The sequence below is a fragment of the Balaenoptera physalus genome (assembly GCF_965194825.1).
Source record: "Balaenoptera physalus genome assembly, contig: HAP1_SCAFFOLD_1429, whole genome shotgun sequence".
In the NCBI taxonomy this organism is placed as follows: Eukaryota; Metazoa; Chordata; class Mammalia; order Artiodactyla; family Balaenopteridae; genus Balaenoptera; species Balaenoptera physalus.
This window is the reverse complement of record NW_028125367.1, coordinates 29215-55794: the sequence shown is the minus strand read 5'-3', so window position 1 is coordinate 55794 and position 26580 is coordinate 29215. Positions and strand designations below refer to the sequence as shown.

At 35.5% G+C, this 26580-nt stretch overlaps 1 protein-coding gene across 2 annotated transcripts in view; it reads left to right on the top strand.

Moving 5' to 3' along the window:
• LOC309653903 (cyclin-dependent kinase 20-like) overlaps nt 1–15360 on the top strand; it is a 49698-nt gene extending 34338 nt beyond the window's left edge. The window contains exons 7-9 of one of the 2 annotated variants that reach the window (XM_082478658.1): nt 4274–4315; nt 11993–12078; nt 14596–15360. In XM_082478658.1, coding sequence (XP_082334784.1) covers nt 4274–4315; nt 11993–12078; nt 14596–14635 — 168 coding nt within the window. In that variant the 3' untranslated portion in view covers nt 14636–15360. Of the gene's footprint in view, nt 1–4273; nt 4316–11992; nt 12082–14595 lie in introns of those variants that run through there. The other variant, XR_014259604.1, reaches the window with a different exon arrangement.
• The last annotated feature ends 11220 nt before the right edge of the window (nt 15361–26580 follow it).

The following is a 26580-nucleotide window of genomic DNA, read 5'->3' as shown; positions in this document are numbered from 1 at the left end:
TATTTTCTCCCATTCTGAAGGTTGTCTTTTGGTCTTGTTTATGGTTTCCTTTGCTGTGCAAAAGCTTTTAACTCTCATTAGGTCCCATTTTTTAATTTTTGTTTTTATTTCCATTTCTCTAGGAGGTGGGTCAAAAAGGATCTTGCTGTGATTTATGTCATGGAGTGTTCTGCCTATGTTTTCCTCTAAGAGTTTCATAGTATCTGGCCTTCCATTTAGGTCTTTAATCCATTTTGAGTTTATTTTCATGTATGGTGTTAGGGAGCATTCTAATTTCATGCTTTTACATGTAACTGTCCAGTTTTCCCAGCACCACTTATTGAAGAGGCTGTCTTTTCTCCACTGTATATGCTTGCCTCCTTTATCAAAGATAAGGTGACCATATGTGCGTGGGTTTATCTCTGGGCTGTCTATCCTGTTCCATTGATCTATGTTTCTGTTTTTGTGCCAGTACCATACTGTCTTGATTACTGTAGCTTTGTAGTATAGTCTGAAGTCAGGGAGCCTGATTCCTGCAGCTCCGTTTTTCTTTCCCAAGATTGCTTTGGCTATTCAGGGTCTTTTGAGTTTCCATACAAATGGTGAGATTTTTTTGTTCTAGTTCTGTGAAAAATGCCAGTGGTAGTTTGGTAAGGATTGCATTGACTCTGTAGATTGCTTTGGGTAGTAGAGGCATTTTCACAATGTTGATTCTTCCAGTCCAAGAACATGATATATCTCGAGTAATATAATTATATATGTATGTATTATATACATAATATATTAGAGTTAGATATATTTATAAATATATAATATATCATAATTATGTTATTTATATAATAAATATAAAATAAATACATTTATATTATAATTATATATATATAAATATATTATTTAATATATATATTTTTATATATAAAAATATATATACTTTGTGGTATAAAATTGGTTAAAGCAGTCAGAAAATAACTACACATAAGGAATAGATTTATAATTTAACTCCATTAAAATGTAAAAGTTGTGTACATTAAAACACTATTTAAAAATTGAAAGATAAAGTAATGAGTGTCAGAGAATATTTTCTAAAGTTATAAACAATAAAGGATTAAAATGTATATACATATTTTTTTTTTAATTTAAACATATAATTTTAAATCTCTGATTCAATAGGAAGGCAGGCAATGTATAGAAAATAGGTGGTGCTTCATAATAGAGAAAATAAAAATGGCCAAAAAGATATGAAAATTTACTTTAAATCATTATTATTCAAGGAAGTGCATATTAAACTATGGTGAGATACCACTCTATCCCCTCAGACTGGCAAACATTAAAAACCTTTAGAGTTATGAGTGTTGTTGAGGATATGTCACAACAAGAACTCATTCAGCACTGGAGGCAGTGCATATTAATCCGTCCCTTTGGAAAACAAGTTGTTATTAAATGGTAAAGTGGTGATATTCCTATCACCACCCCTAGGAATATATAACTTTGAGAAGCTCATGCGCACATGAACCATGACAGTATGAACAAGATTGTTCATAAAAGCAAGCATAGTAGTCCCAAATTAGAAACAACCCAAGTATTCATAAATAGTAAAATGGATAAATATGCTGCAGTAGAGTCATACAATGGAAATATTCTACAGAAATGCAAGTAAACAAACTAGAGCTCCATACAACAACATTGATGAATCTTACAAAAGGTTGAACAGAAGGCATAAAAAAGTAAATCTATGATTCCATAGATTCCATTTATATGCAACTCAGAAATAAGCAAAACTAACTTGTATTGTTTAGAGATGTAAACATAGGAGATAAAATCATAAAGCAAAGCAGAGAAATGATCACTATGACAATCAAGATTGTGATTGCACATAAACTGGAGCAAGAGGGTTTTGGTCATGAAAGAACACTCATATTCTTTTTGGGGACCTGCAATTTTTAATTTCTTAAGCTGGGTAGTAATTACATTAGTGTTTGCTTTATAATACTTTGTTAAATTGTACATCTATGTTTTGTTTGCTTTTGCACATACATTGTGTTTAACAATAAAATTTTTTTAATTATATATTACTTATATGTTATAAAAAGATTTACCACAAAATTCAACAGTTTAAGTAGGCAAATACTTATTATCTCACATATTTTCTGAAGGCCAGGCCTTTGTGAGTATCTTAGCCGGGTGGCCTTGGGGTCAAGCCATTGGCCAGGGCTGTAGTCATATGGCTTGACTGGGGCCGGAGGATCCACTTCCATGAAAGTTCACACACATGTCTGTTGGTTGGGGGCCTCAGCTCCTTACCATGTGGGCCACTTCACAGGGCTGCTTGAGTTTCCTTACCACATGACAGCGGACTTCCTCCAGAGTGAATGATTCAAGAGAGAAAGAGAAGAGAGCAATGCCTTTCATAACCTAGTATCAGAAGTCAAACATTGTCAATTTGCCACATTCTATTCATTAAAAGGAAGTCATTAAAGTCCAGTCCATGATGAAGATAGAGGAATTAAACTCCATCTCTTCAAGGGAATGGTATCAGAGTATTTGTGGACATATTTTAAATCACCATAAATTTTATCAGAAGTCTACTATAAACGAATTCAATGTAGAGTACCTATATTAGGAAAAGTATTTGCAACATATAGGAAAGCAAAATGACTTAATCTATTATAAATGAGGATAAGAACTCAATATACACACTGAAAAAAGACATGAAAAAATTCTAATGAGCATATAAGAGGAAAAATATAAACAATGCTAGTGAAAATGAAAATCTGAGTTTTTACAGCTTTTCTGGAAGAAATGTCACATATATTGTATATTAGTGTGGAGACTTAAACCACTTAATATACAAAGAATTTATTTCTTTAAAAGGGAATAAAGACACAGACCTACTAGAGAATGGACTTGAGGATACGGGGAGGGGGAAGGGTAAGCTGGGACAAAGTGAGAGAGTGGCATGGACATATATACACTACCAAACGTAAAATAGATAGCTAGTGGGAAGCAGCCGCATAGCACAGGGAGATCAGCTCGGTGCTTTGTGACCACCTAGAGGGGTGGGTTAGGGAGGGTAGGAGGGAGGGAGATGCAAGAGGGAAGAGATATGGGGACATATGTATATGTATAACTGATTCACTTTGTTATAAAGCAGAAACTAACACACCACTGTAAAGCAATTATACTCCAATAAAGATGTTTAAAAAGAAAAGGGACCAATATGTATAAAATATGTATGGAGATGTTTATTTTACATTATTTGTAGAAGAAAAAAGCTGAAACAAATGGAATGACCAATAAGTACAGAAATGTTTGAATACATTATGACACATCCATGATGTGAAAACATTTTTTTAAACTTTCTATTGACACATAGTGTACATACAGAAAAGTGCAATACTGCATGCATAAAGCCCAAAGAAATATCACTATCTGGTCATACTCATGATATCAGCATTCTAATCAAGAAAGAGAACAATGTCAGAACCCCCAAAGCCCTCTCAGCTTCCTTGTAGTCTCAAACTTCTCTGAGTAACCACTATCCTGACATCTGAGAACATAGATTAATGTTGCTTTTTTTGGTACTTTGCATGCATGAAATCATATAGTATGTTATGTGGTATATTATATAGTTGACGCTTGAACAACACTGCTTTGAACTGTGGGTTCACTTATATGTGGGTATTTTTCAATAGTAAATAGTATAGTACTACACAGTCGGTGGTTGGTTGAATCTGCAGATGCAGAGGAACCAGGGATATGGAGAGTTGACTATAAGTTATACATGGGTTAACTCCCATGTTGTTCAAGGGTCAACTGTAGTTTTATTTTCCTTTGTATTCTATTTGTCAGATTCATCCATACTACATGTAGTTATAGGTAATTGATTCTCATTGCTGCATAGTACTTTATTGTGTCTCAACTCATTTATCCACACCAGTTTTAACAGGTATTTAGTTTCCAGCTTGGGACTATTATGATTAGTGCTATGAATATTCTAGTACATGTCTTTTGGTAAATAAATGTGCACATTTCTGATAGATATATACCTAGGAGCAGAATTGCTGGGTCATAGGATATGCATGTGTTTGGCTTTAGTAGACCCTGCCAAGCAGTATTCCAAAGTGGTTGGACCAATTTATGCTCCCAGTAAGAGTGTATGAGATTTACTGTTGTTCCACATTCATACCAACACTTGCTTTTTCCATGTTTTAGATTTCAGCTTTTGGATGTGTGTCATGAAGTGGTTCTCATAGATTTTCTTCTAGAAGCCTAATTGTTTTTTCTTCACATTTAGGTATGCAATCCATATGGAATTGATTTTTATGTATGGTATGAGGTAAGTGTCAGGTCACACTTATTTTTTCATATGGATATTCAATTGACCCAGCACCACTTATTGAAAAGATCCATCTTTACCATACTATTTTGATGATGATAGCTTTTTAGTATAGTTTGAAATCAGGGACCATGATACCTCCAACTTTGTTTTCTTATCAAGGTTGTTTTGACTATTTGGGTCTTTTGTGTGGAAAGATACACTGTGTTCATGAATTGGAAGAATTAATATTGGTAAAAATGACCATACTACCCAAGGCAATCTGCAGATTCAGTGCAATCCCTTTCAAAATACCAACAGCATTTTTCACAGAACTGCAATAAATTATTCTAAAATGTGTATGAAAACACAGAAGACACAGAATAATCAAAACAATCTTGACAAAGAAGAACAAAGCTGGAGGTATCATGCTCCCTGATCTTAAACTATACTACAAAGCTACAGTCATCAAAACAGTATGGTACTGGCACAAAAATAGATACATAAATTGTTAGAACAGAATAGAGAGCCCAGAATTAAACCCACACTTATATGGGCAATTCCTCTATGCCAAAGTAGGCAAGAATATACAATGGGGAAAAGATAGTGTCTTCACTAATTGGTGTTGGATAAACTGGACAGCTCCACGAAAAAGAATCAAACTGGACTACTTTCTCACACCATAAAAAAAAAAACCCAAAAAACTCAAAATGGATTAAAGCCTTAAACGTAAGACCTGAAAACATAAAACAACTAGAAAAACATAGTCAGTAAACTCTTTGACATTGGTCTTAGCAATATTTTTTTGGATATGTGTCTTCAGGCAAGGGAAACAAAAGCAAAAATAAACAAATGGGACTACATCAAACCAAAAAGCTTTTGTATAACAAAGGAAACTTTTAACAAAATGAAAAAACAGCATGCTGAATAGGAGAAGGTATTTGCAAATGATATCCAATAAGGGGTTAATACCCAAAATATACGAAGAACTCATATAACCCAAAAGATCTCATGTAACCCAATACCAATTGAAAAATTTGCAGAGGACCTAAATAGACATTTTTCCAAAGACATACATATGGCCAACAGACACATGAAAAGATGTTCAGCATTACTAAATATCAGGGGAATGCAAATCAAAACCACAATGAGATATCACCTCACACCTGTCAGAATGGCTATTACAAAAAGACAAGAAATAACAAGTGTTGGTAAGGATGTAGAGAAAAGGGAACCCTTGTGCACTGTTGGTGGTACAAATTGGTGTAGCCACTATGGAAAACAATATGGAGGTTCCTCAAAAAGTTAAAAATAGAACTACTATATGATCCAGCAATTCCACTTTGGGTATTTTTCCAAAGAAAACAAAAACATTAATTAGAAAAAATATATGCATCCCTATGTTTATTGCAGCACTACTTACAAGAGGCAAGATATGGAAACAACCTAAGTATCCATCAATAGATAAATGGATAAAGATTTGGTATATTATACACAGTGGAATATTACTCAGCCATAAAAAAGAATGAGATCTCTTGTGATTTCGATGTGACAACATGGATTGACCTAGAGGTTATTATGCTAAGTGAAATAAGTCAGGCAGAGAAAGAAAAATGATGTATGATTTTAACTTATATGTGAATGTAAAAAACAAAGCAAATGAACAAATGAACAAAATAGAAACAGTCTCTTAGATACAGAGAAGAAATAGTGGTTGCCATAAGGTAGGGGGTGGGGGGTTGAGTAAAATAGGTGAAGGAGATTAAGAGGTGTAAACTTCCAGCTGCAATATAAATGAGTCGTGAGGATGAAATGTACAGCATGTGGAATATAATCAGTAATATTGTAATATCTTTGTATAGTAATGTACTGTAACTAGATTTATCATAGTAACATTTTCTAATGTATAGAAATATTGAATCACTATGTTGTACACCTGGAACTAACATAGTGTTGTAGGTCAATTATACTTCAATTAAAAAAAAAAACTAGTTCTTTGAAAAGATCAATAGAGCTGATGAGCCTCTAGCCAGGCTAACTAAGAAAAAAAGAGAGAAAATACAAATTAGTAACATCCAAAATAAAGGAGGGACATTACTACAGATCCCATGGATAGTAGAAGGATAATCAAGGAATACTATGAACAACACTATGGCCACAAATTTGATAACCGAGATTAAATGGAGTAATTCCTTGAAAGACACATCTGCCAAAACTCACACAAGAAGAAAGAGATGCTGAATAGGCCTGTATCTATTAAATAAATTGAATCAACAATTAATAACCTTCCAAAACAGAAAGCAGCAGGCTCAGATAGGTTCACTGGTGAATTCAAACATTTAAGGAAGAAATTATGCCAATTTTATACAATCTCTTCCAGAAGATAGACACAGAGGGGAAACCTCCTAACTCATTATATGAGGCCAGCATTACCCTAAAACCAAAACCAGATAGTCTTTAAAAGAAAACTACAGACCAATATCTCTCATGAACACAAATGCAAAAATCCTCAACAAAACATTAGCAAATCAAACCCAAAAATGTATGAAAAGAATTATACAACATGACCATGTGAGATTTATCCCAGGTATGTAAGGTTGGTTTATCATTTGGAAATCCATTAATATAATCTATCACATCAACAGTCTAAAGAAGAAAAATCACATGATCATATCAATAGATACAGAAAAAGTATTTGACAAAATCCAATACTCATTCTTGATAAAAACTCTTAGCAAACTAGGAATAGAGGGGAACTCTCTCAAATTGATAAAGACCATCTATACAAAATTGATAGCTAACATTATACTTAATGATGAGAAACTAAGTTTTTCCACTAAAAGCAGGAACAAGGCAGATGTCCTCTCTCACCACTCCTTTTCAACATCATACCAGAAGTTCTAGATAACTCAATAATACCAAAAAAGGGAAATAAAAGTTATACAGAGTGTAAAAGAAGAAATAAAACTATCTTTGTTCATGGATGACATGATTGTCTATATAGAAAACTCAAAAGAATTAACAACAAAATTTCTGGAACTAATAAGTTATTACAGCAAATTTGAAAGATGTAAGGTTAATGTACAAAAGGTTAACACTTTCCTTATCCCAGCAATAAACAAGTAGAATTTTAAATTAAAAACATATTGCCATTTACATTAACACAAATACTTAGGTGTAAATCTAACAAAATACGTACAAGATCTATATGAGGAAAACTACAAAATTCTGATGAAACAAATTTTAAAAAGAACTAAATAAGTATAGAGATATTTCATGTTCATGGATGGGAAAACTCAATTTTGTCAAGATGTTGGTTCTTCGTAACTTGATTTATAGATTCAACGCAATCCTTATTAAAATGCCAGCATGTTATTTTGTGGATGTCAACTAAGTGATTCTAAAGTATATCTGGAGTGGCAAAAGACCCAGAATAGCCAGTATTGAAGGAGAAGAACAAAGCAGAAGGACTGACACTGCCTGACTTCAAGACTTACAATAAAGCTATAGTAACCAAGTGTGGTGTTGGTGATAGAACAGTTAAATAGACCATTGGAACAGAATAAAGAGCCCAGAAAGAGACTCACATAAATATCACTATATTTCTGTGAAAATATCACTGATCTTGATGAAATACAATGGTAAAATGGAGAAAAGACACTCTCTTCAACAAATGGTGCTGGAACAACTAGACAGCCACATATTAAAAAACATAAGAATCTAGAGACAGACCTTTCAAAAAAATTAACTGAAAATGGATGATAGACCTTAATATAAAATGCAAAATTATAAAACTCCTAGGAGTTAACACAGAAAAATTCTAGATGGCTTTTGGTATGGTGATAACTTTTTAGATACAACACCAAAGGTATGGTCTGTGAAAGAAATAATTGATAAGGTGGACTCATAAAAAATTAAAAAAAGAAAAACCTTCTGCTCTGTGAAAGACACTGTCAAGAGAATAAGAAAACAGCCACAGACTGCGAGAAAATATTTGCAAAAGATTTATCCAATGAAGGACTGTAATTCACAATATACAAAGAACTCTTAAAATTAAATAATAAGAAAATGAACATCCTGATTTAAACATGGGCAAAAAACCTGAACAGATACATCATTGAGGAAGATAAACAGATACCAAAATAGCATACAAAAAATGCTCAACATTATATGTCATTAGGAAATTGCAAATTAAAACAATAGTAAGATACCACTACACACCTATCAGAATGGCCAAAATCTGTAACACTGACAACACCAAATGCTGACAAGGATGTGGAGCAAGAGGAACTCTCATTCATTGCTAGTGGGAATGCAAAATGGTACCACCACTTTGGAAGACAGTTAAGCACTTTCTTACAAAACTAAACATACTCCTACCATATGATCCAGCAATTGCACTACTTGGCATTTACCCAAAGGAATTGAAAAGTTATGAACCTGCATGTGGATGTTTATAGCATCTTTATTCATAATTGCAAAAACTTAAAAGCAACCAAGTTGTCCTTCATTAAGTGAATAAATAAATAACTGTGAAACATCCAGGCAATGGAATATTATTCAGCACTAAAAAGAAATGAGCTTTCAAGCCATGAAAAGACATAGAAGAAACTTAAATGCCTATTACTAAGTGAAAGAAGACAATCTGAAATGGCTACGCACTGTATGGTTGCAATATATGAAATTCTAGATAAGGTAAAATTATGCAGACAGTAAAAAAGAACAGTGGTTTCCAGGGGTTCAGAAGGAGGGAGGAATAAATAAATTTGTGGAGCACAGAGGATTTCTAGGGCAGTGTAGCTGTTCTGTATGATACTATAATGGTGATACATGTCATTATGCATTTGTCAAAACCCACAGGGTGAACCTTGATGAACTTTTGGTGATAATGATGTGTCAATGTAGGTTGATTATCAAATAACCTGCAAATGTACTCTCTGGTATGAGACATTGGTAGTGGGGGAAGCTGTGTGTGTGTTGGGGCAGGGGGTAACTTTTATACTGTCTCCTCAATTTTCCTATGAATATAAAATAAATAGAGCTTCTTAAGAAAATATTTTCAAATTAAAAAATAGAAAAGGAGAGATTCCTAACTCATTTCTGAGGCTAGTATTAGCCTTAAAAGGCCTTGTAAGAAAGTTACAAATCAATATCCCTTATGAAAATAGACATAAAATTTTCTAATAAAATTATAGCAAATTAAATCCAGAAATTTATAAAAGGAATAATACATCACAACCAAGTGGGGGTTTTCTTGTGATGCAAAGCTAGTTAAACAGACAGAGATCATTGATGCAATCCACTATATTAATCAACTAAAGGATGATTTGGCAATTGTTTTTCAGTAAAGAACCAGATAGTAAATAGTTTAGGCTTTGTGGGTGACATACAGTTTTTATAGCATATTCTTCTTCTTTTTACAATACTTTAAACATGTGAAAAAATCATTTTTTGGCTTGTGGCCTCTAAAGAAACAGTCAATGGGCAGGATTTGGCCTGTGAGTCACAGTATGCTGACCCCTGGACTAAAATAATTAAAACCACATGATTATATCAATTGATACAGAAAAAGAACTTGAAAAATTCAACGTCCATTCAGCATTAAAACTCTAGTAAATTAGGAATAGAAAGCATCTACAAAAAAATTTTATAGCTAACATCATACTTAGTAGTGAAAGATTTAATGTTTTACCCCAGGATCAAGAACAAAGCAAAGATATATATTTTTTCCACTCCTATTCAACACCATAGGTTGGTTGACAAGCCAGTGCGATAAAGCAAGGGGAAAAAAGCTTAGATATTGGAAAGGATGACATGATTGTTAAAGTAGAAATCTCCAGAATCTATTTTAAAAGCTACTGGAATGAATAAGTGAATGTAGCAAAGTTGCATAATAAAAGGTCAATGCACAAAAATTAAAATGTAATTTATATAATATTAATGAAAAATAGGAAACCAAATCTGTTTTTTAAATACCATTTACAATAGCTTCTTTTTAAAAAAGGAAATACTTTGATATAAATCTAACAAACGTGTAGGAGCTGTACACTTAAAACTAAAAAAAGCTAATGAAAGAAATCAAAGGATGTCTAAAAAATCTAAATAAATGGAGAGATATATCATGCTCATGGATTGAAAGACTCAATATAGTTAAAATGTCAATTCTTTAAAAAATGATCTATAGATTAACACAATTCCAATAAAAATCCCAGCATCACTCACTCTATATATTGACAAGTTAACTTTAAACTCTTTATAGAAAGTCATAGGAATTAGAGTAGCCAAAATAAATTTGAAAAGAAAAAAATTTGACTTTAAGACTTACTGTAAAGTCACAGTTATTAAGACAGTGTGGTAATGGTGAGATGATAGACACGTAGATCAATGGAACAGAACAGAGAGTCCAGGTATGAATCCACACAAATACAGGCTTTTTTACTAAGGTAAAATTTACATGAAATGAAATTCATCATGTTAACCATTTTTAAGAGTACAATTCAGTGCTATCGTTAGTACTAAGGTCCGTAGTAATTTCCTCACTTTCGTTTCTGATTTTAGTAATTTGAGTTTTTCTGTTTTTTGGTCACTCTAGCTAAAGGTTTGTCAATTTTGTTGCTCTTTTAAAATAAATTTGGTTCCTTTATTTTCCCTCTTGTTTTTCTATTCTCTATTTATCTCCACTCTAATATTTATTATTTCCTTCCTTGTACTAGTTTTGTGTTTAGTTTGCTCTTCTTTTTCTAGTGCTTTATGGTGCAAAGTTAGGTGACTGATTTGAGATATTTTTTAATGTAGGCATTTAAAGCTATAAATTTCCCTCTGAACTTATCTCACTGCATCCCATTAAGTTTTGGTATAGCATGTTTATGTTTTTGTTTTCATTTGTCTTAAGGTATTTTCTAACTTCTCTTGCGATCTTTTCTTTGGCCCATTCGTTGTTTAAGAGTGTGTTGTTAGTGTGCACATATTTGTGAATTTTCCAGTTTTCCTTCTGTTAGTGTCAGGGCAATTTCATAAGAATTTCTTGACTTACTTGGGCAAGGGAAGAAATTCATGAGTAGACCAGAAGAAGCAGAAATTTTGTGGAATGGATTCTGGCTCTCTTCACAGGGCTACTTTTTTCAACATTTAATAAAATAAGGTTATATTTTACTGAAATGACTCTCTCCAGCATTGACAGTGACAGCTACAGGGAAACTTAATTTTTGATCCTGAGATGGGGGGGAGGAGAAAAGGTCGACTAGAGACCTGCCTTCTCCCATAAGAATGAGAGATGATAATACAGATGCTCATTCCTTCTACTCCAGCAATAAGATGTAAACCTTGCATTTGGTATGGTCTGGAAATAGAGCACTTTGTTTAGTCAGATATTACTGTTGTCAGAAAGTTACATACTTTCGTTTAAAATGCCAACTTTTCTACGTTTCACACTAGTAAAGGCACATTTAAGTTGATTTTATTTATAACGGTCATGAGATAATGATAGCTGTAGTACCATAGTTCATTTCACCGCATCTCCAATTCCTAGAAATTCGACTTCATAGAAATGCCCAATGAACAACTGACTGGTAGCAGTTTAATGGTTCTCCTGTGAGACCTCTTAGAACTGATTTCAGATTGGAAGTATTACTACAGTGAGAAGTGAATTACTATAATACCTTTTCTGTTGGCTAACATTTTACAAATTTTTCTCTGAAGGGTTTCACAGATGTGATTTCAGGATGGAGTTGGAAAAGTGAGAGTCCACTACTGCAGAAGAAACAAAAGGACAGGTTCCTCTTCAGGTATATAATACCATAAATAAATGATCATATTCGCCACTTTTTGAAATTACGATGGCTATCCTCAAGGGGAAATTGGAAGAGGTGGATTTCGAATTGCCAAAATATCTTGGCCTGTTTTTAGTTTCCTGAACAAGGTGCTGAGCTAGAGGAGCTCTGAAGTCCATTGCATCTCAAGGTTTTTAGTCTCCCTGACCAGAGAGCACAAGGGAAGCTGGCAGCCATTTCGGGGCTGATGGAGATGTCCTGGGTTTACAGATGCCAAGCTGGCAAGCCCCAAGCTGGCTCCATGGGGTGAGCCTCTGCTCTCAGGACATGCTGGAAGCCACCCCCAATTAGGACATAACCTGCACTGAGGTTAATTACTGAGGATATGGGTACCCTGTGGATATTTTCAGAAATGCCGAAGTTCACACACTGTGGTTGTTTGACTATAATGGCTAATAAACTTCAACAATGTTTTTGCAAGGAACTTTATGACAAACACCATACTAGGCTGATTGTATGGCATTGTTAATGGTGTCTTCATGAAATTTATTACATATATTTATTTACTCATGAACTATTAATAATTTATGGGACATCATATTTGCTTTCTAATCCCAGTGATATTCTTTCCTACCAGAACAAAAAATTAATTCTGTGTCAAAGAAGCCTTGGTTTGATTAGATTCTTATGGAAATACTCAATACTGATAATCCTCTAACAGATGTATTCTCACCAATTTTTCTTCTATTATGAAAAATTGTGTCACATTTTATATTTATATACAAAGTGTGTGTGTGTATAGAGACAGAGGGGTTGGCTTTCAACTTTCAGAAGTGACCTAAATTTGTTTGTATTCTCATTTTGTATTATACAACTCTAAGCCATTATTAATATTTTACTTCATTTTAAAGTAAAAATAAAATGATGGTGTTGGTTTTGAGGCTTCAAGTTGTCTCAGGGATTGAGGCAGGAGGTAGATGGGTCCCAGGCTGAACAGTTTCTCCCCTGTGGACAGGAACTCCATAATAGCAGGAACCCCATAAAAGCAGGATGATGGAGGAGGTTGGGCCCTGCTCAGATAAGAGATAAAAGACCACATGTTCCTCATTCTTGAAGTCAAGGAGACCTTCTCGACTATACATGCACAGAAAGGCTCCATGGAGGTCAAAAAGGGAGGGGGGGCCACCCCATAGTAAGTGATGTCAACTACCTATAGGCCTCTTCACCAGAATCCAGCTTGGCTAAGAGATGCGCACGCACACATGGGAGGACCCTGAGATAAACCAAATACAGACTCAGAAGCAGGCAAAGCAAGATGATTGGTCTAAGGAAACCCAGAAGAAATGCCCCATAAAAGTGATACAAACTACCACGAGGGTGCGACTCTCTCTCTGAGCCCACCTGTGTGTCCATCCACATGTACTGTACTCTTTTCCTCCTAATAAACACTTTACTTGTTTCACTACTTTCCGTCTCTATGTGGAAATTCATTTCCACACAGCTGACGGGCCAGGGACTTGTCACTGGCCACTGGTCCCTGGCAGTGTGGTGGCTAGGATTCAGCGCTCTCACTGTCATTGCCCGACCTCAATCTCTGCCTGGAAACCGAAATCCTGCTTCAAGCCGCTACAGGCCAAGGCCACCTGCGATCAGGATGATGCTGTTTTACCAAACAAACATTCTTTTCACGTTAACAGGTTTAAAAATTGCTCAATATCAAAGTATTTCTTCAAGCCATCCTTTAAGAAATTAGATTTCCCCACAAATGCAGAGCTTTGAATTCCAGCATATAATTTATTAAATTCTTTTTTCATACTTGAAATAATCACAAGAGTTGGTGGATGCCACATTTCTGAAGCCCTGACATTAAGGAACTAAGCTGAAAGGATATTTCCCAGGCTTAGGGTTTCAGGAAATTGCAGGTGGAGTAATGTCAACAATTCACAGGACTCTGATATAGATCACTAGTTTTCATTCTCCCAAATAGAAAAACTCGCCATGTGACCCTTCATTGGCTGCTCTAGTAAAGCAATTTGAATTTTGCTGACCTAAAGTAAGTGAACAGTTTATACAAGCTTTAAGTATTGGTCATTTGAAAGAATTCTCTTGTTTCTGAGTATCGTGCCTTTTATGTTTCTAATGATACTTGCTTGGAATTCCTAAAAAATATAATTATTTTTACTTTGGAAAGTGCTGAAGTATAGAGTACAGTATAGGATAGGTATGTGGTATGAGGTTTGTTATTTAATTTCCTTAATTTAGGGTTGTTAATAATTTTCCTGAATCAAACCATTTCATTTGTATACTGCCTTTGTCATGATTTTGGAAATGTACTCTATGTCTTATTGTCATTATTATTCATGAAATTCTTTAGGAATTTACATTCTTTCTTCGGTTGGGCTGTGCAAATGGAAAGCCACTTTTCTTCCTGCCATGTACAAATTTATCCAGCCCACCATAGATATGTAAAACTGCATGAGATTTTTTCAAAGAGAAAAGTTAATACACATCTTTCTTTTTTTATTTCCACAGTTACCTGAACCATAACCATTTTATTTTGAGGGATGATTAGTGTACTGAAGGAGAGTGATGATGGCAACTGCTTTTCTTGCTGAACTTGAGAAGATAAAAAAAATAAAGAGGTGAAGAACAGGTTAGTGAGGTAAGATTATATTTTTATTTGTTATTTCCATGCTACTGAACCTCAGTATTAAAAATACTTCAGATTAAACATTATCTTCCTTATGATAGCAATTATACTGCCCTTGTGAATGTTTTACTATACCTTTAGAGCTATGAATCTGAGATTGTAAGTCTCCATGTCATGATAGGAGTTACTCATCTGTACTTTTGTCCAACTCTCCCATTTTTCTGCCATGTTGCCTATTTTTCATTAATTTGCAAGAGTTGTTTATATATTCTTTCAATGAGCTGTTTGATACTTACAGTGTAAACTGCTGATCACTTTTTTTGTGGTGGTTTATGATAAACAAAGTATTCCATTTTAAGTTCCTAAACATCAATATTCTCTTTAAAGCTTAGGGCTATTTATTCATTGTTTTGGTGACACATTACAATTTTATTTCATTTTCTTACTTTTAAAGTTGAGGTAAAATTCATACAACATTACATAAAATTCACACAAAACAAACCATTTTAAAGCAAACAATTCAGGGGCATTTAGTATTTTCACAATGTTGTGCAAACACTGTCTCTATCAAAACATTCATCACATATTCATCGCCCCAAAAGAAAACCCCATACTCACTGAGGAGTTACTCCTCACCCCCCTTATTGTTAGGGCTGAATAATATTCCATTGTATGTATACACCACAATTTGTTTATCCATTCATGTGTTGATGGACATTTGGGTTAACTTTTTGATTACTGTGAATAGTGCTGCTATGAACATTCAATAAGTTTTTGTGTAGACAGATGTTTTAAATAATCTTGGGTATACACATAAGAGTGGAATTGCAGGGTCATGTGGTAACTTCATGCTTTCCAAGTTGGCTGCACTATTCTACAGTTCCACTACCAATGAATGAGGATTCCAATTTCTCCACATTTTTGCCAACACTCGATACTGTCTGCCTTTTTAATATATCCATCCATATAGGTGTAAAGTGCTATCACATTGGTTTTTTATTTTAACATCTTTATTGGAGTATAATTGCTTTACAATGGTGTGTTAGTTTCTGCTTTATAACAAAGTGAATCAGCTATACATAAACATATATCCCCATATCTCCTCCCTCTTGCGTCTGCCTCCCACACTCCCTCTCCCACCCCTCTAGGTGGTCACAAAGCACTGAGCTGATCTCCCTGTGCTGTGCGGCTGCTTCCCACTAGCTATCTATTTTACATTTGGTAGTATATGTAAGTCCATGCCACTCTCTGACTTCGTCCCAGCTTACCTTTCCCCCTCCCCTTGTCCTGAAGTCCATTCTCTACGTCTGCGTCTTTATGCCTGTCCTGCCTCTAGGTTCTTCAGAACCTTTTTTTTTCTTTTAGATTCCATATATATGTGTTAGCATACAGTATTTGTTTTTCTCTTTCTGACTTACTTCACTCTGTATGACAGACTCTAGGTACATCCACCTCACTACAAATAACTCAGTTTTGTTTCTTTTTATGGCTGAGTAATATTCCATTGTATATATGTGCCACATCTTTATCCATTCATCTGTCGATGGACACTTAGGTTGCTTCCATGTCCTGGCTATTGTAAATGGAGCTGCAATGAACATTGTGGTACATGACTCTTTTTGAATTATAGTTTTCTCAGGGTATATGCCCAGTAGTGGGATTGCTGAGTCATATGGTAGTTCTATTGTTAGTTTTTTAAGGAACCTCCATATTGTTTTCCATAGTGGCTGTATCAATTAACATTCCCACCAATAGTGCAAGAGGGTTCCCTTGTCTCCACACCCTCTCCAGCATTTATTGTTTGTAGATATTTTGATGATGGCCATTCTGACCAGTGTGAGGTGATACCTCATTGTAGTTTTGATTTGCATTTCTCTAATGATTAGTGATGTTGAGCATCCTTTCATGTGTTTGTTAGCAATCTGTATATCTTCTTTGGAGAAATGTCTATTTAGGTCTTCTGCCCATTTTTGGATTGGGTTGTTTGTTTTTTTGGTATTGAGCTGCATGAGCTGCTTGTGTATTTTGGAGATTAATCCTTTGTCAGTTGCTTCATTTGCAAATATTTTCTGCCATTCTGAGGGTTGTCTTTTCGTCTTCTTTATGGTCTCCTTTGCTGTGCAAAAGTTTTTAAGTTTCATTAGGTCCCATTTGTTTATTTTGGTTTTTATTTCCATTTCTCTAGGAGGTGGGTCAAAAAGGATCTTGCTGTCATTTATGTCATAGAGTGTTCTGCCTATGTTTTCCTCTAAGAGTTTGATAGTGTCTGGCCTTACATTTAGGTCTTTAATCCATTTTGAGTTTCTTTTTGTGTATGGTGTTAGGGAGTGTTCTAATTTCATTCTTTTCCATGTAGCTGTCCATTTTTCCCAGCACCACTTATTGAAGAGGCTGTCTCTTCTCCATTTATATTCTTGCCTCCTTTATCAAAAATAAGGTGACCATAGGTGTGTGGGTTTATCTCTGGGCTTTTTATCCTGTTCCAATGATCTATATTTCTGTTTTTGTTCCAGTATCATACTGTCTTGATTACTGTAGCTTTGTAGTATAGTCTGAAGTCCAGGAGTCTGATTCCTCCAGCTCCGTTTTTCTTTCTCAAGATTGCTTTGGCTATTTGGGGTCTTTTGTGTTTTTATACAAATTGTGCAATTTTTTGTTCTAGTTCTGTGAAAAATGCCATTGGTAGTTTGATAGGGATTGCTTTGCATCTGTAGATTGCTTTGGTTATTATAGTCATTTTCACAATGTTGATTCTTCCATTTCAAGAACATGGTATATCTCTCCATCTGTTTGTATCATCTTTAATCAGTGTCTTATAGTTTTCTGCATACAGGTCTTTTGTCTCCTTAGGTAGGTTTATTACTAGGTATTTTATTCTTTTTGTTGCAATGGTAAATGGGGATGTTTCCTTAATTTGTCTTTCAGATTTTTCATCATTAGTGTATAGGAATGCAAGAGATTTCTGTGCATTCATTTTGTATCCTGCTACTTTACCAAATTCATTGATTAGCTCTAGTAGTTTTCTGGTAGCATCTTTAGGATTCTCTGTGTATAGTATCATGTCATCTGCAAACAGTGACAGCTTTACTTCTTTTCCGATTTGGATTCTTTTTATTTCTTTTTTGTATCTGATTGCTGTGGCTAAATCTTCCAAAACTATGTTGAATAATAGTGGTGAGAGTGGACAACCTTGTCTTGTTCCTGATCTTAGAGGAAATGGTTTCAGTTTTTCACCATTGAGAATGATGTTGGCTGTGGGTTTGTCATATATGGCCTTTATTATGTTGAAGTCAGTTCCCTCTATGGCTACTTTCTGCAGGGTTTTTATCATAAATGGGTGTTGAATTTTGTCAAAAGCTTTTTCTGCATCTATTGAGGTGATCACATGGTTTTTCTCCTTCAATTTGTTAATATGGTTTATCACATTGATTGATTTGCATATATTGAAGAATCCTTGCATTCCTGGGATAAACCCCACTTGATCATGCTGTATGATCCTTTTAATGTGCTGTTGGATTCTGTTTGCTAGTATTTTTTTTAAAATAAATTTATTTATTTATTTTTGGATGCGTTGGGTCTTTGTTGCTGTGCTCAGGCTTTTCTCTAGTTGTGGCGAGGGGGTCTACTTTTCGCTGTGGTGCGCGGGCTTCTCAGTGTGGTGGCTTCTTTTGTTGCGGATCACAGGCTCTAGGTGTGCAGGCTTCAGTAGTTGTGGCTCGCGGGCTCTAGAGTGCAGGCTCACTAGTTGTGGCACATGGGCTTAGTTGCTGTCCATCATGTGGGATCTTCCCGGACCAGGGCTCGAACCCGCGTCTCCTGCACTGGCAGGCAGATTCTCAACCACTGTGCCACCATGGAAGCCCTGTTTGCTAGTATTTTGTTGAGGATTTTTGCATCTATGTTCATCAGTGTCATATTGGTTTTTAAATTTTTTATTTCCTTGGGACTTCCCTGGTGGCAGAGTGGTTAAGAATCTGCCTGCCAATGCAGGGGACATGGGTTCGAGCCCTGGTCTGGGAAGATCCCACATGCCGCAGAGCAACTAAGCCTGTGCACCACAACTACTAAACCTGCACTCTGGAGGCTGTGAGCCACAACTACTGAGCCTGTGTGCCACAACTACTGAAGCCTGCGTGCCTAGAGCCTGTGCTCTGCAACGAGAAGCCACCACAATGAGAAGTCCGTGCACCTCAACCAAGCGTAGCCCCCGCTCGCCGCAACTAGAGAAAGCCTGCACACAGCAACGAAGACACAATGCAGCCAAAAATAAATAAATAAATAAATAAATAATATGTGAATAAAATTTGTATTTCCGTAATGTCTGCTGTTGTTGAGAATCTTTTCATGTGCTTATTGGCCATTTATATACCTTCTTTGGAGAAATATCTACTCAGATCCTTAGCCCATTTTAAATTGGATTATTTATTTGTTATTGATTTGTAAGAGAGTTCTTTATATATTCCAGATACACATCCCTAAGATACAGGATTTGAAAAAAATTCCTATTGTGTACATTTCCTTTTATCTTTCTTGATAGTGTCTTTTGAAACCCAAAGCTTTTACTTTTATTTGATGAAGTACAATTTATCAATTTTTTTCTTTGGTTGCTTGTGCTTTAGTTGGCATATTTAAGAAAACATTGCCCAATCTGAAGATTTACATCTGTTTTCTCAAAGCTTTATAGTTTTACTTCTTACATTTATGCCTATGATCTATTAATTTGTGTGTATGCTGTGAGATAAGGGTCCAACTTCATTCGTTTGCATGTGGCTATTCAATTGTTCTTAGCACTATTTGCCCATTGAATTTTCTTGGCACCCTTGTTGAAAACCAATTGACCATAAATGTATGAATTTTTTCTGGACACGTAATTCTATTTCATTTATCTCTATGTCTATTCTTATGCCAGTACCACAGAATCTTCATTACTGTAGCTTTATGGTATATTTTGAAATGTGGTAATGTGGAGTCCTCCAACTTTTTGGGTCCTTGAGACTGGCCCTTCCTCACTGAATGGTCTCAGCACTCTTGTCAAAAATCATTTGATCCTATATGTGAGGGTTTATTTCTGGGTTGTCTATTCTGTTCCATATATATATATATATATATATATATATATATATATATCTTTATGCCAGTACCACACTGTTTTTGTTTGTTTGTTTTTTAATTAATTAATTTATTTATGGCTGTGTTGGGTCTTCGTTACTGTGCAAGGGCTTTCTTCTAGTTGTGGCAAGCGGGGGCCACTCTTCATCGTGGTGCGCGGGCCTCTCACTATCGCGGCCTCTCTTGTTGCAGAGCACAGGCTCCAGACGCGCAGGCTCAGTAATCGTGGATCATGGGCCCAGTTGCTCCGCGGCATGTGGGATCTTCCCAGACCAGGGCTCGAACCCATGTCCCCTGCATTGGCAGGCAGATTCTCAACCACTGCGCCACCAGTGAAGCCCCACACTGTTTTGATTATTGTAACTGTTTAGTATATTTTGAAATCAGGGATGGTGATTTCTCTAGTTTTGGTCTTCTTTTTTCAAGATTTTTTTGGCTATTTGGGGTCCCTTGAGATTTCATATGAATTTTATTTCTGCAAAAACCTCTGTTGGGTTTTTGACAGGGATTGCATAAAATCTATAGATCTCTTTGACAAGCATTTACCTATTAACAACATTAAATTTTTCAATTCATGAACATAGCATGTCTTTCCATTTATTTGTGTCTTCTTTAATTTCTTTCATCAATATTTTATAGTTTTCAGTGTACTAGACCTTCACCTCCTTAATTAGGTGTATTTCTAAATATTTTACTATTTTTGGTGCTATTTATTGTAAGTGGAATTGTTTCTCAATTATCTTTCAAATTGTTCATTGTTAGTGCAGAGAAATCTGATTTTTGTGTTGATTTTTTATCCTGCAACTTCACTGAACTTATTTAATGGTTTCCTTTGCTGTGCAAAACTTTTAAGTTTAATTAGGTCCCATTTATTTCTTTTTGCTTTTATTTCCATTCCTCTAGGAGAGGGATCTAAAAAATTATTGCTGTGATTTATGTCAAAGAGTGTTCTGCCTATGTTTTCCTCTAGGACTTTTATAGTATCCAGTCTTATGTTTAGGTTTTTGATCTGTTTTGAGCTTATTTTTGTATATGGTGTTAGAGAATGTTCTAATTTCATTCTTTTACATGTAGCTGTCCAGTTTTCCCAGCACCTCTTGTTGAACAGACTGCCTTTTCTCCACTGTATATTCTTGCCTCCCATGTCATAGATTAATTGATCATAAGTGCATGGGTTTATTTCCGGGCTTTCTATACTGTTCCATTGATCTATATGTCTGTTTTTTGTGCCACTACCATACTGTTTGATTGCTGTAGCTTTTCTGAAGTCAGGTAGTGTCATTCCTCCAGCTCTGTTCTTCTTTCTCAAGATTGCTTTGGCTATTCAGGATCTTTTGTGTTTCCATAGAAGTTAAAAATTTTTTTGTTCTAGTTGTGTGAAAAATGCCATTGGTAATGTGATAGGGATTGCATTGAATCTGTAGCTTTCCTTGGGTAGTATGGTCATTTTAACAATATTGATTCTTCCAATCCAAGAACAGTAGATCTTTCCATTTGTTTGTGTCATCTTCAATTTCTTTCATCAGCATCTTATAGTTTTTGGAGTACAGGTCTTTTGCCTCCTTAGGTAGGTTTATTCCTAGGTATTTTATTCTTTTTGATGCAATAGTAAATGGGATTGTTTCCTTAATTTCTCTTTCTGGTATTTTATTGTTAGTGTATAGGAATGCAACAGATTTTTGTATATTAATTTTGTATCCAGCACTTTATCGCTGAGGTCTAGGAGTTTTCTGGCAGCATCTTTAGGATTTTTTATGTATAGCATCATGTCATCTGCAAACAGTGACAGTTTTACTTTTTCTTTTCCAATTTGGATTCCTTTTATTTCTTTTTCTTCTCTGATTGCTGGGACTAGGACTTCCAATACTATATTGAATAAAATTGGCGAGAGTGGGCATCCTTGTCTTGTTCCTGAACTTAGAGGGAATGCTTTCAGTTTGTCACTGTGAGTATGATGTTAGCTGTGGGTTTGTCATATATGACCTTTATTATGTTGATGTATATTCCCTCTATGCCCACTTTCTGAAGAGTTTTTTATCATAAATGGTTGTTGAATTTTGTCAATTTTTTTCTGCATCTTTTGAGATGATCATATGGGTTTTATTCTTGAATTTGTTAATGTGGTGTATCACATTGATTGATTTGTGGATATTGAAAAATCTTTGAATCTCTGGGATAAATCCCACTTGATCATGATGTATCATCATTTTAATGTATTGCTGGAGTTGGTTTGCTAGTATTCCATTGAGGATTTTTGCATCTATGTTCATCAGTGATATGGGCTTGTAATTTTCTTTTTTTGTGATATCGTTGTCTGGTTTTGCAATCAGGGTGATGGTAGCCTCATACAATGAGTTAGGAAGTGTTTCTTCCTCTGCAATTTTTTGGAATAGTTTCAGAAGGATATCTGTGAAGTCTTCTCTAAATGTTTGGTAAAATTCACCTGTGAAGCCATCTAGTCCTGAACTTTTGCTTGGTGGGAGTTTTTAAATTACTGATTTAATTTTATTACTGGTGATTGCTCTGTTCATATTTTCTATTTCTTCCTGGTTCAGTCTTGGGAGATTGTACCTTTCTAAGAATGTGTCCATTTCTTCTAGGTTGTCCATTTTATTGGCATATATTGAATAGTTGCCTGTAGTAGTGTCTTATGGTCGTTTGTACTTCTGTGTGTTTTTCATTTCTAATTTTAAGGATTTGGGCCCTCTCCCTTTTTATTCCTGATAGGTCTGGCTAAAGATTTGTCAGTGTGTTTAACTTTTCAAAGAACCAGCTTTTAGTTTTATTAATCTTTTCTATTGTTTTTTTAGTCTCATTTATATCTGCTCTGACCTTTATGATTTCTTTCTTTGTACTAACTTTGGGTTTTGTTTGTTCTTTCTCTAGTTGCTTTAGTTGTAACATAAGGTTGTTTATTTGACATTTTTCTTGTTTCCTGTGGTAAGTTTGTATCACTATAAGCTTCCCTCTTAGAACTGCTTTTTTGTGTCCCATAGGTTTTGGATCATCATGTTTTCATTTTCATTTGTCTCTAGGTATTTTTTGACTTCCACTTTGATTTCTTCAGTGATCCATTGGTTGTTTATTAGCATGTCATTTAGCCTTCACATGTCTGTGTTTTTTGCAGTTTTTTTTGCTTATAGTTGATTTCTAGCCTCATAGTGTTGTGGTCAGTAAAGATGCTTGATAAGATTTCAGTTTTCTTAAATTTACCAAGGCTTGCTTGGTGGCCCAGCATGTGATCTATCCTGGAGAATGTTTCATGTGCACTTGAAAAGAATGTGTATCCTGCTGCTTTTGGATGGAATGCTCTATAAATATCAATTAAGTCTATGTGGTCTCATGTGTCAGTTTCCTTTAGTACATTCACAATATTGTGCAACCAGTACCTATAAGTTCCAAAACATTTTCATCACCTCAAAAAACACCACATACCCACTGCACAGTCACTTCCATTCTCCCCTATTCTCACTCCTCATAACCATCCGTCTTCTGTGTCTATATGTTTACCTATGGCTATTTCATATAAATGGAATTGTAAACTACATCATCTTTTGTGTATGACTTCTTTCATTTAGCATAGCTTTTATTTTTATTTATTTATTTATTTTGTTTATTTTTATTTTTGGCTGCATTGGGTCTTTGTTGTTGTGCATGGGCTTTTCTCTAGTTGTGGCGAGTGGGGGCTACTCTTCGTTGCAATGCACGGGCTTCTCATTGTGGTGGCTTCTCTTGTTGTGGAGCATGGGCTCTAGGCATGCGGGCTTCAGTAGTTGTGGTGCACAGGCTTAGTTGCATCCATGGCATGTGGGATCTTCCTGCACCAGGGCTCGAACCCGTGTCCCTGCATCGGCAGGTGGATTCTTAACCACTGCACCACCAGGGAAGGCCCTAGCTAGCTTTTAACTATTCACCCACATTGTAGCATTTATGAGTACTTCATTCCTTTTTATGGCTGAATAACATTTCATTGTATGTATATATTACAATTTGTTTATCCACTTATCTGTTGATGGACATTTGGGTTGTTTCCATCTTTTGGCTATTATAAATAATACTGCTGTAAAGATCTGTGCTCAGGTTTTTGTTTGAACCCCTGTCTACAATTAGTTTGAGTCTATAGTTAGGAATGGAATTGCTGGGTTGTATGGAGTTCTGTTTTTAACTTTTCAAGGAACTGTCAAACTGTTTTTACACAATGACTGAACCATTTTATACTGCCTACAGCAATGTACAAAGGTTCCAATTTCTGCACATCCTTAACAACACTTGTTATTTTTTTCTTTCTTTTTTTAAAAATTTTAGCCATCCTAGTGGGTGTGAAGTGGTATCTCATTGTGGTTTTGATTTTCATTTTCCTAATGACTAATGATGTTGAACAGTTTTCATGTTGGAGAAATGTCTATTCAAGTCTTTTGCCCATTTTTTAATAGAGTTGCTTTTTGTTGTTGAGTTATGAAAGTTATTTATATATTCTGGATACCAAACACTTATCAGTTATGTGATTTGCAAATATTTTCTTCTATTCTATAAGGTTATCTTTTCACCTTTTGATAATCTCATTTGGTGCACAAAGGTTTTTAATTTTGATGAAGTTCAATTTTTTCATCCTCAATAATATTAACAGCTAATTTCTCATTGGAAACCATGGAGGTCAGATGCAGTAGTATTGCAGGAAAATGCGGCATAAGAGGATGGTCATGTCTCAGGTCTCAGGTGAGTTCCTGGGATGGGCTGCCAAGAAAGGGTGCCTGGCTTCACGCAGGAAAGAATTCAAGAGCAAGCCATAGTAAAGTGAAAGTGAGTTTATCTAAAGTGATACACCTTCAACAGACAGAACGCAGGCCATCTAAGAAAGTGAGAGTGGCCCCGAGGTATGGGGTTGTTAGTTTTATGGGCTGGGTAATTTCATAGACTAACAAGTGGGAGGATTATTCCAACTGTTTTGGGGAAGAGGCAGGGATTTCCATGACATGGGCCACTGCCCACTTTTTGGCCTTTTATGGTCAGCCTTGAAACTGTCATGGCACCTGTGGGTGTGTCACTTAGCATGCTAATGTATTACAATGAGCATATAATGAGGCTCAAGGTCTACTGGAAGTTGAACCTTCTGCCATCTTGGACCTAATCAGTTCTAACCATTTTTTGTCGTATCCCATTCTTCTCAGTGGCTATGTCATTCTTTTAATGGTTGTGCCCTGCCTCCTTCCATCTTGTCTCAGTATGAGGATATATTCAAGTGCTGAGAGGAAAGAAAGCTTGTCAAATGAAGTATTCTATATCCAACAAAACTATTCTTCAAAAATGAAGAAAAATTAACATATTTTGAGCTATACAAAAACAAAGAATTCATTGGTAACAGACCTACCTCACTAAAGGGGTGACATTAGCAAAAATGTCAGAGTAGATAGTTCCAGGGGCCTACCCCTCAATAGAAACACTGAAAAATCGAGTAAAAATGATAAGAATCAACTTAGTTAGAATTGTTGAAAACAGAGGTTCATAGCAACCAAGAGAAGGCTGAATCAAGAAAAGGTCAACTTTAAAATGGTAGGAAAGCATTGCAACATTTTTACTTGTACTTGACCTACACCCTTCATCAGCTTGGCAGTGGTCTTGAGAAAAGAAGCTTTCATTCCCAGCATGGGACCCTGGTCCCTGGTTCTAGAGGGAGCAGAGAAGCCCTTATTTGCAAAGAATTGTGTTTGTCTGCTTTGACCTATCTTGGATACTACCTGAAAGACTGATAGAAGGTGCCTGTCTGTTTCATCTAATTTGGAATTCTCTCAGGCCAAAAAATTGGCTACACAGATGGCATTCCTCAGAAACATTGTAAGGCAAATGAACAAACTTCTTCAGCCCAGGGCAAAGGATTACAGTTGAGGAAAATAATAAATACGCAAAAGCCTGGGAAGAAAAGCTAGGGAAAGACTTCCTTTGGGAAATTAGGGCTTTCATAAGTGCCTGTGTATAGTGGGTAATTTGGAAAGACATGCATATAACCTAGGCATGACACATGCTCAGAAAAGACCTGAGAAGATTCTGAGCTTTCATCTCTGGCTGATCTCTAGGCTCAGCACAAACAAGAAGTGAAGGTGAAGGCAGAGTTGTAATTGGCCTGGCTATGCAATAAAGGAGTGCCTAAACACAGAATCAATCTGAGAAAACTGGGAGAAGTTTTTATTTTCCTTTTTTTATTCTTAGGCATTAGGGGACTTTTAGCTTCCTAGCAACTTTTCAAACCCTTATGAACATCTCATTACCCAGTTTTTCCTTTTACACTATTTGGCTGGTCTATTTTTGGCCCCCACTATTATTCACTGCCTCAGGTCACTGCAAATGTAAGCAATTGCCTGTAATTGTTCTTGACAAACACCCCCAAAGAAGGCTTTTCACACTGAGCTCTAAGGTCAAATAAACTTAGTCCTCAAAGCAGGGTTTCCAGGGAACCACTGGTCAGATCAAGTAATGATAATTCTCTGGTAATGGAGCTTTGAAAAATCTCCAAATTTGTTCTGATCCTTCCAGTGGCTGGCAGGCTGCTGGTTTTCACTGTAATTGGGGGTTGTTAGTTTTCAAAGCTCTCTACCATGGAGAGTGGAGGATGGAACTCGTGCAAGTTAAAACACAACAAAACAAACTTAAAAGTTTTTGCACAGCAAAGGAAAACATAAACAGAACAAAAAGACAAGCTATGGACTGGGAGAAAATATTTGCAAATGATGAGACTGACAAGGGCTTAATTTCCAAAATATACA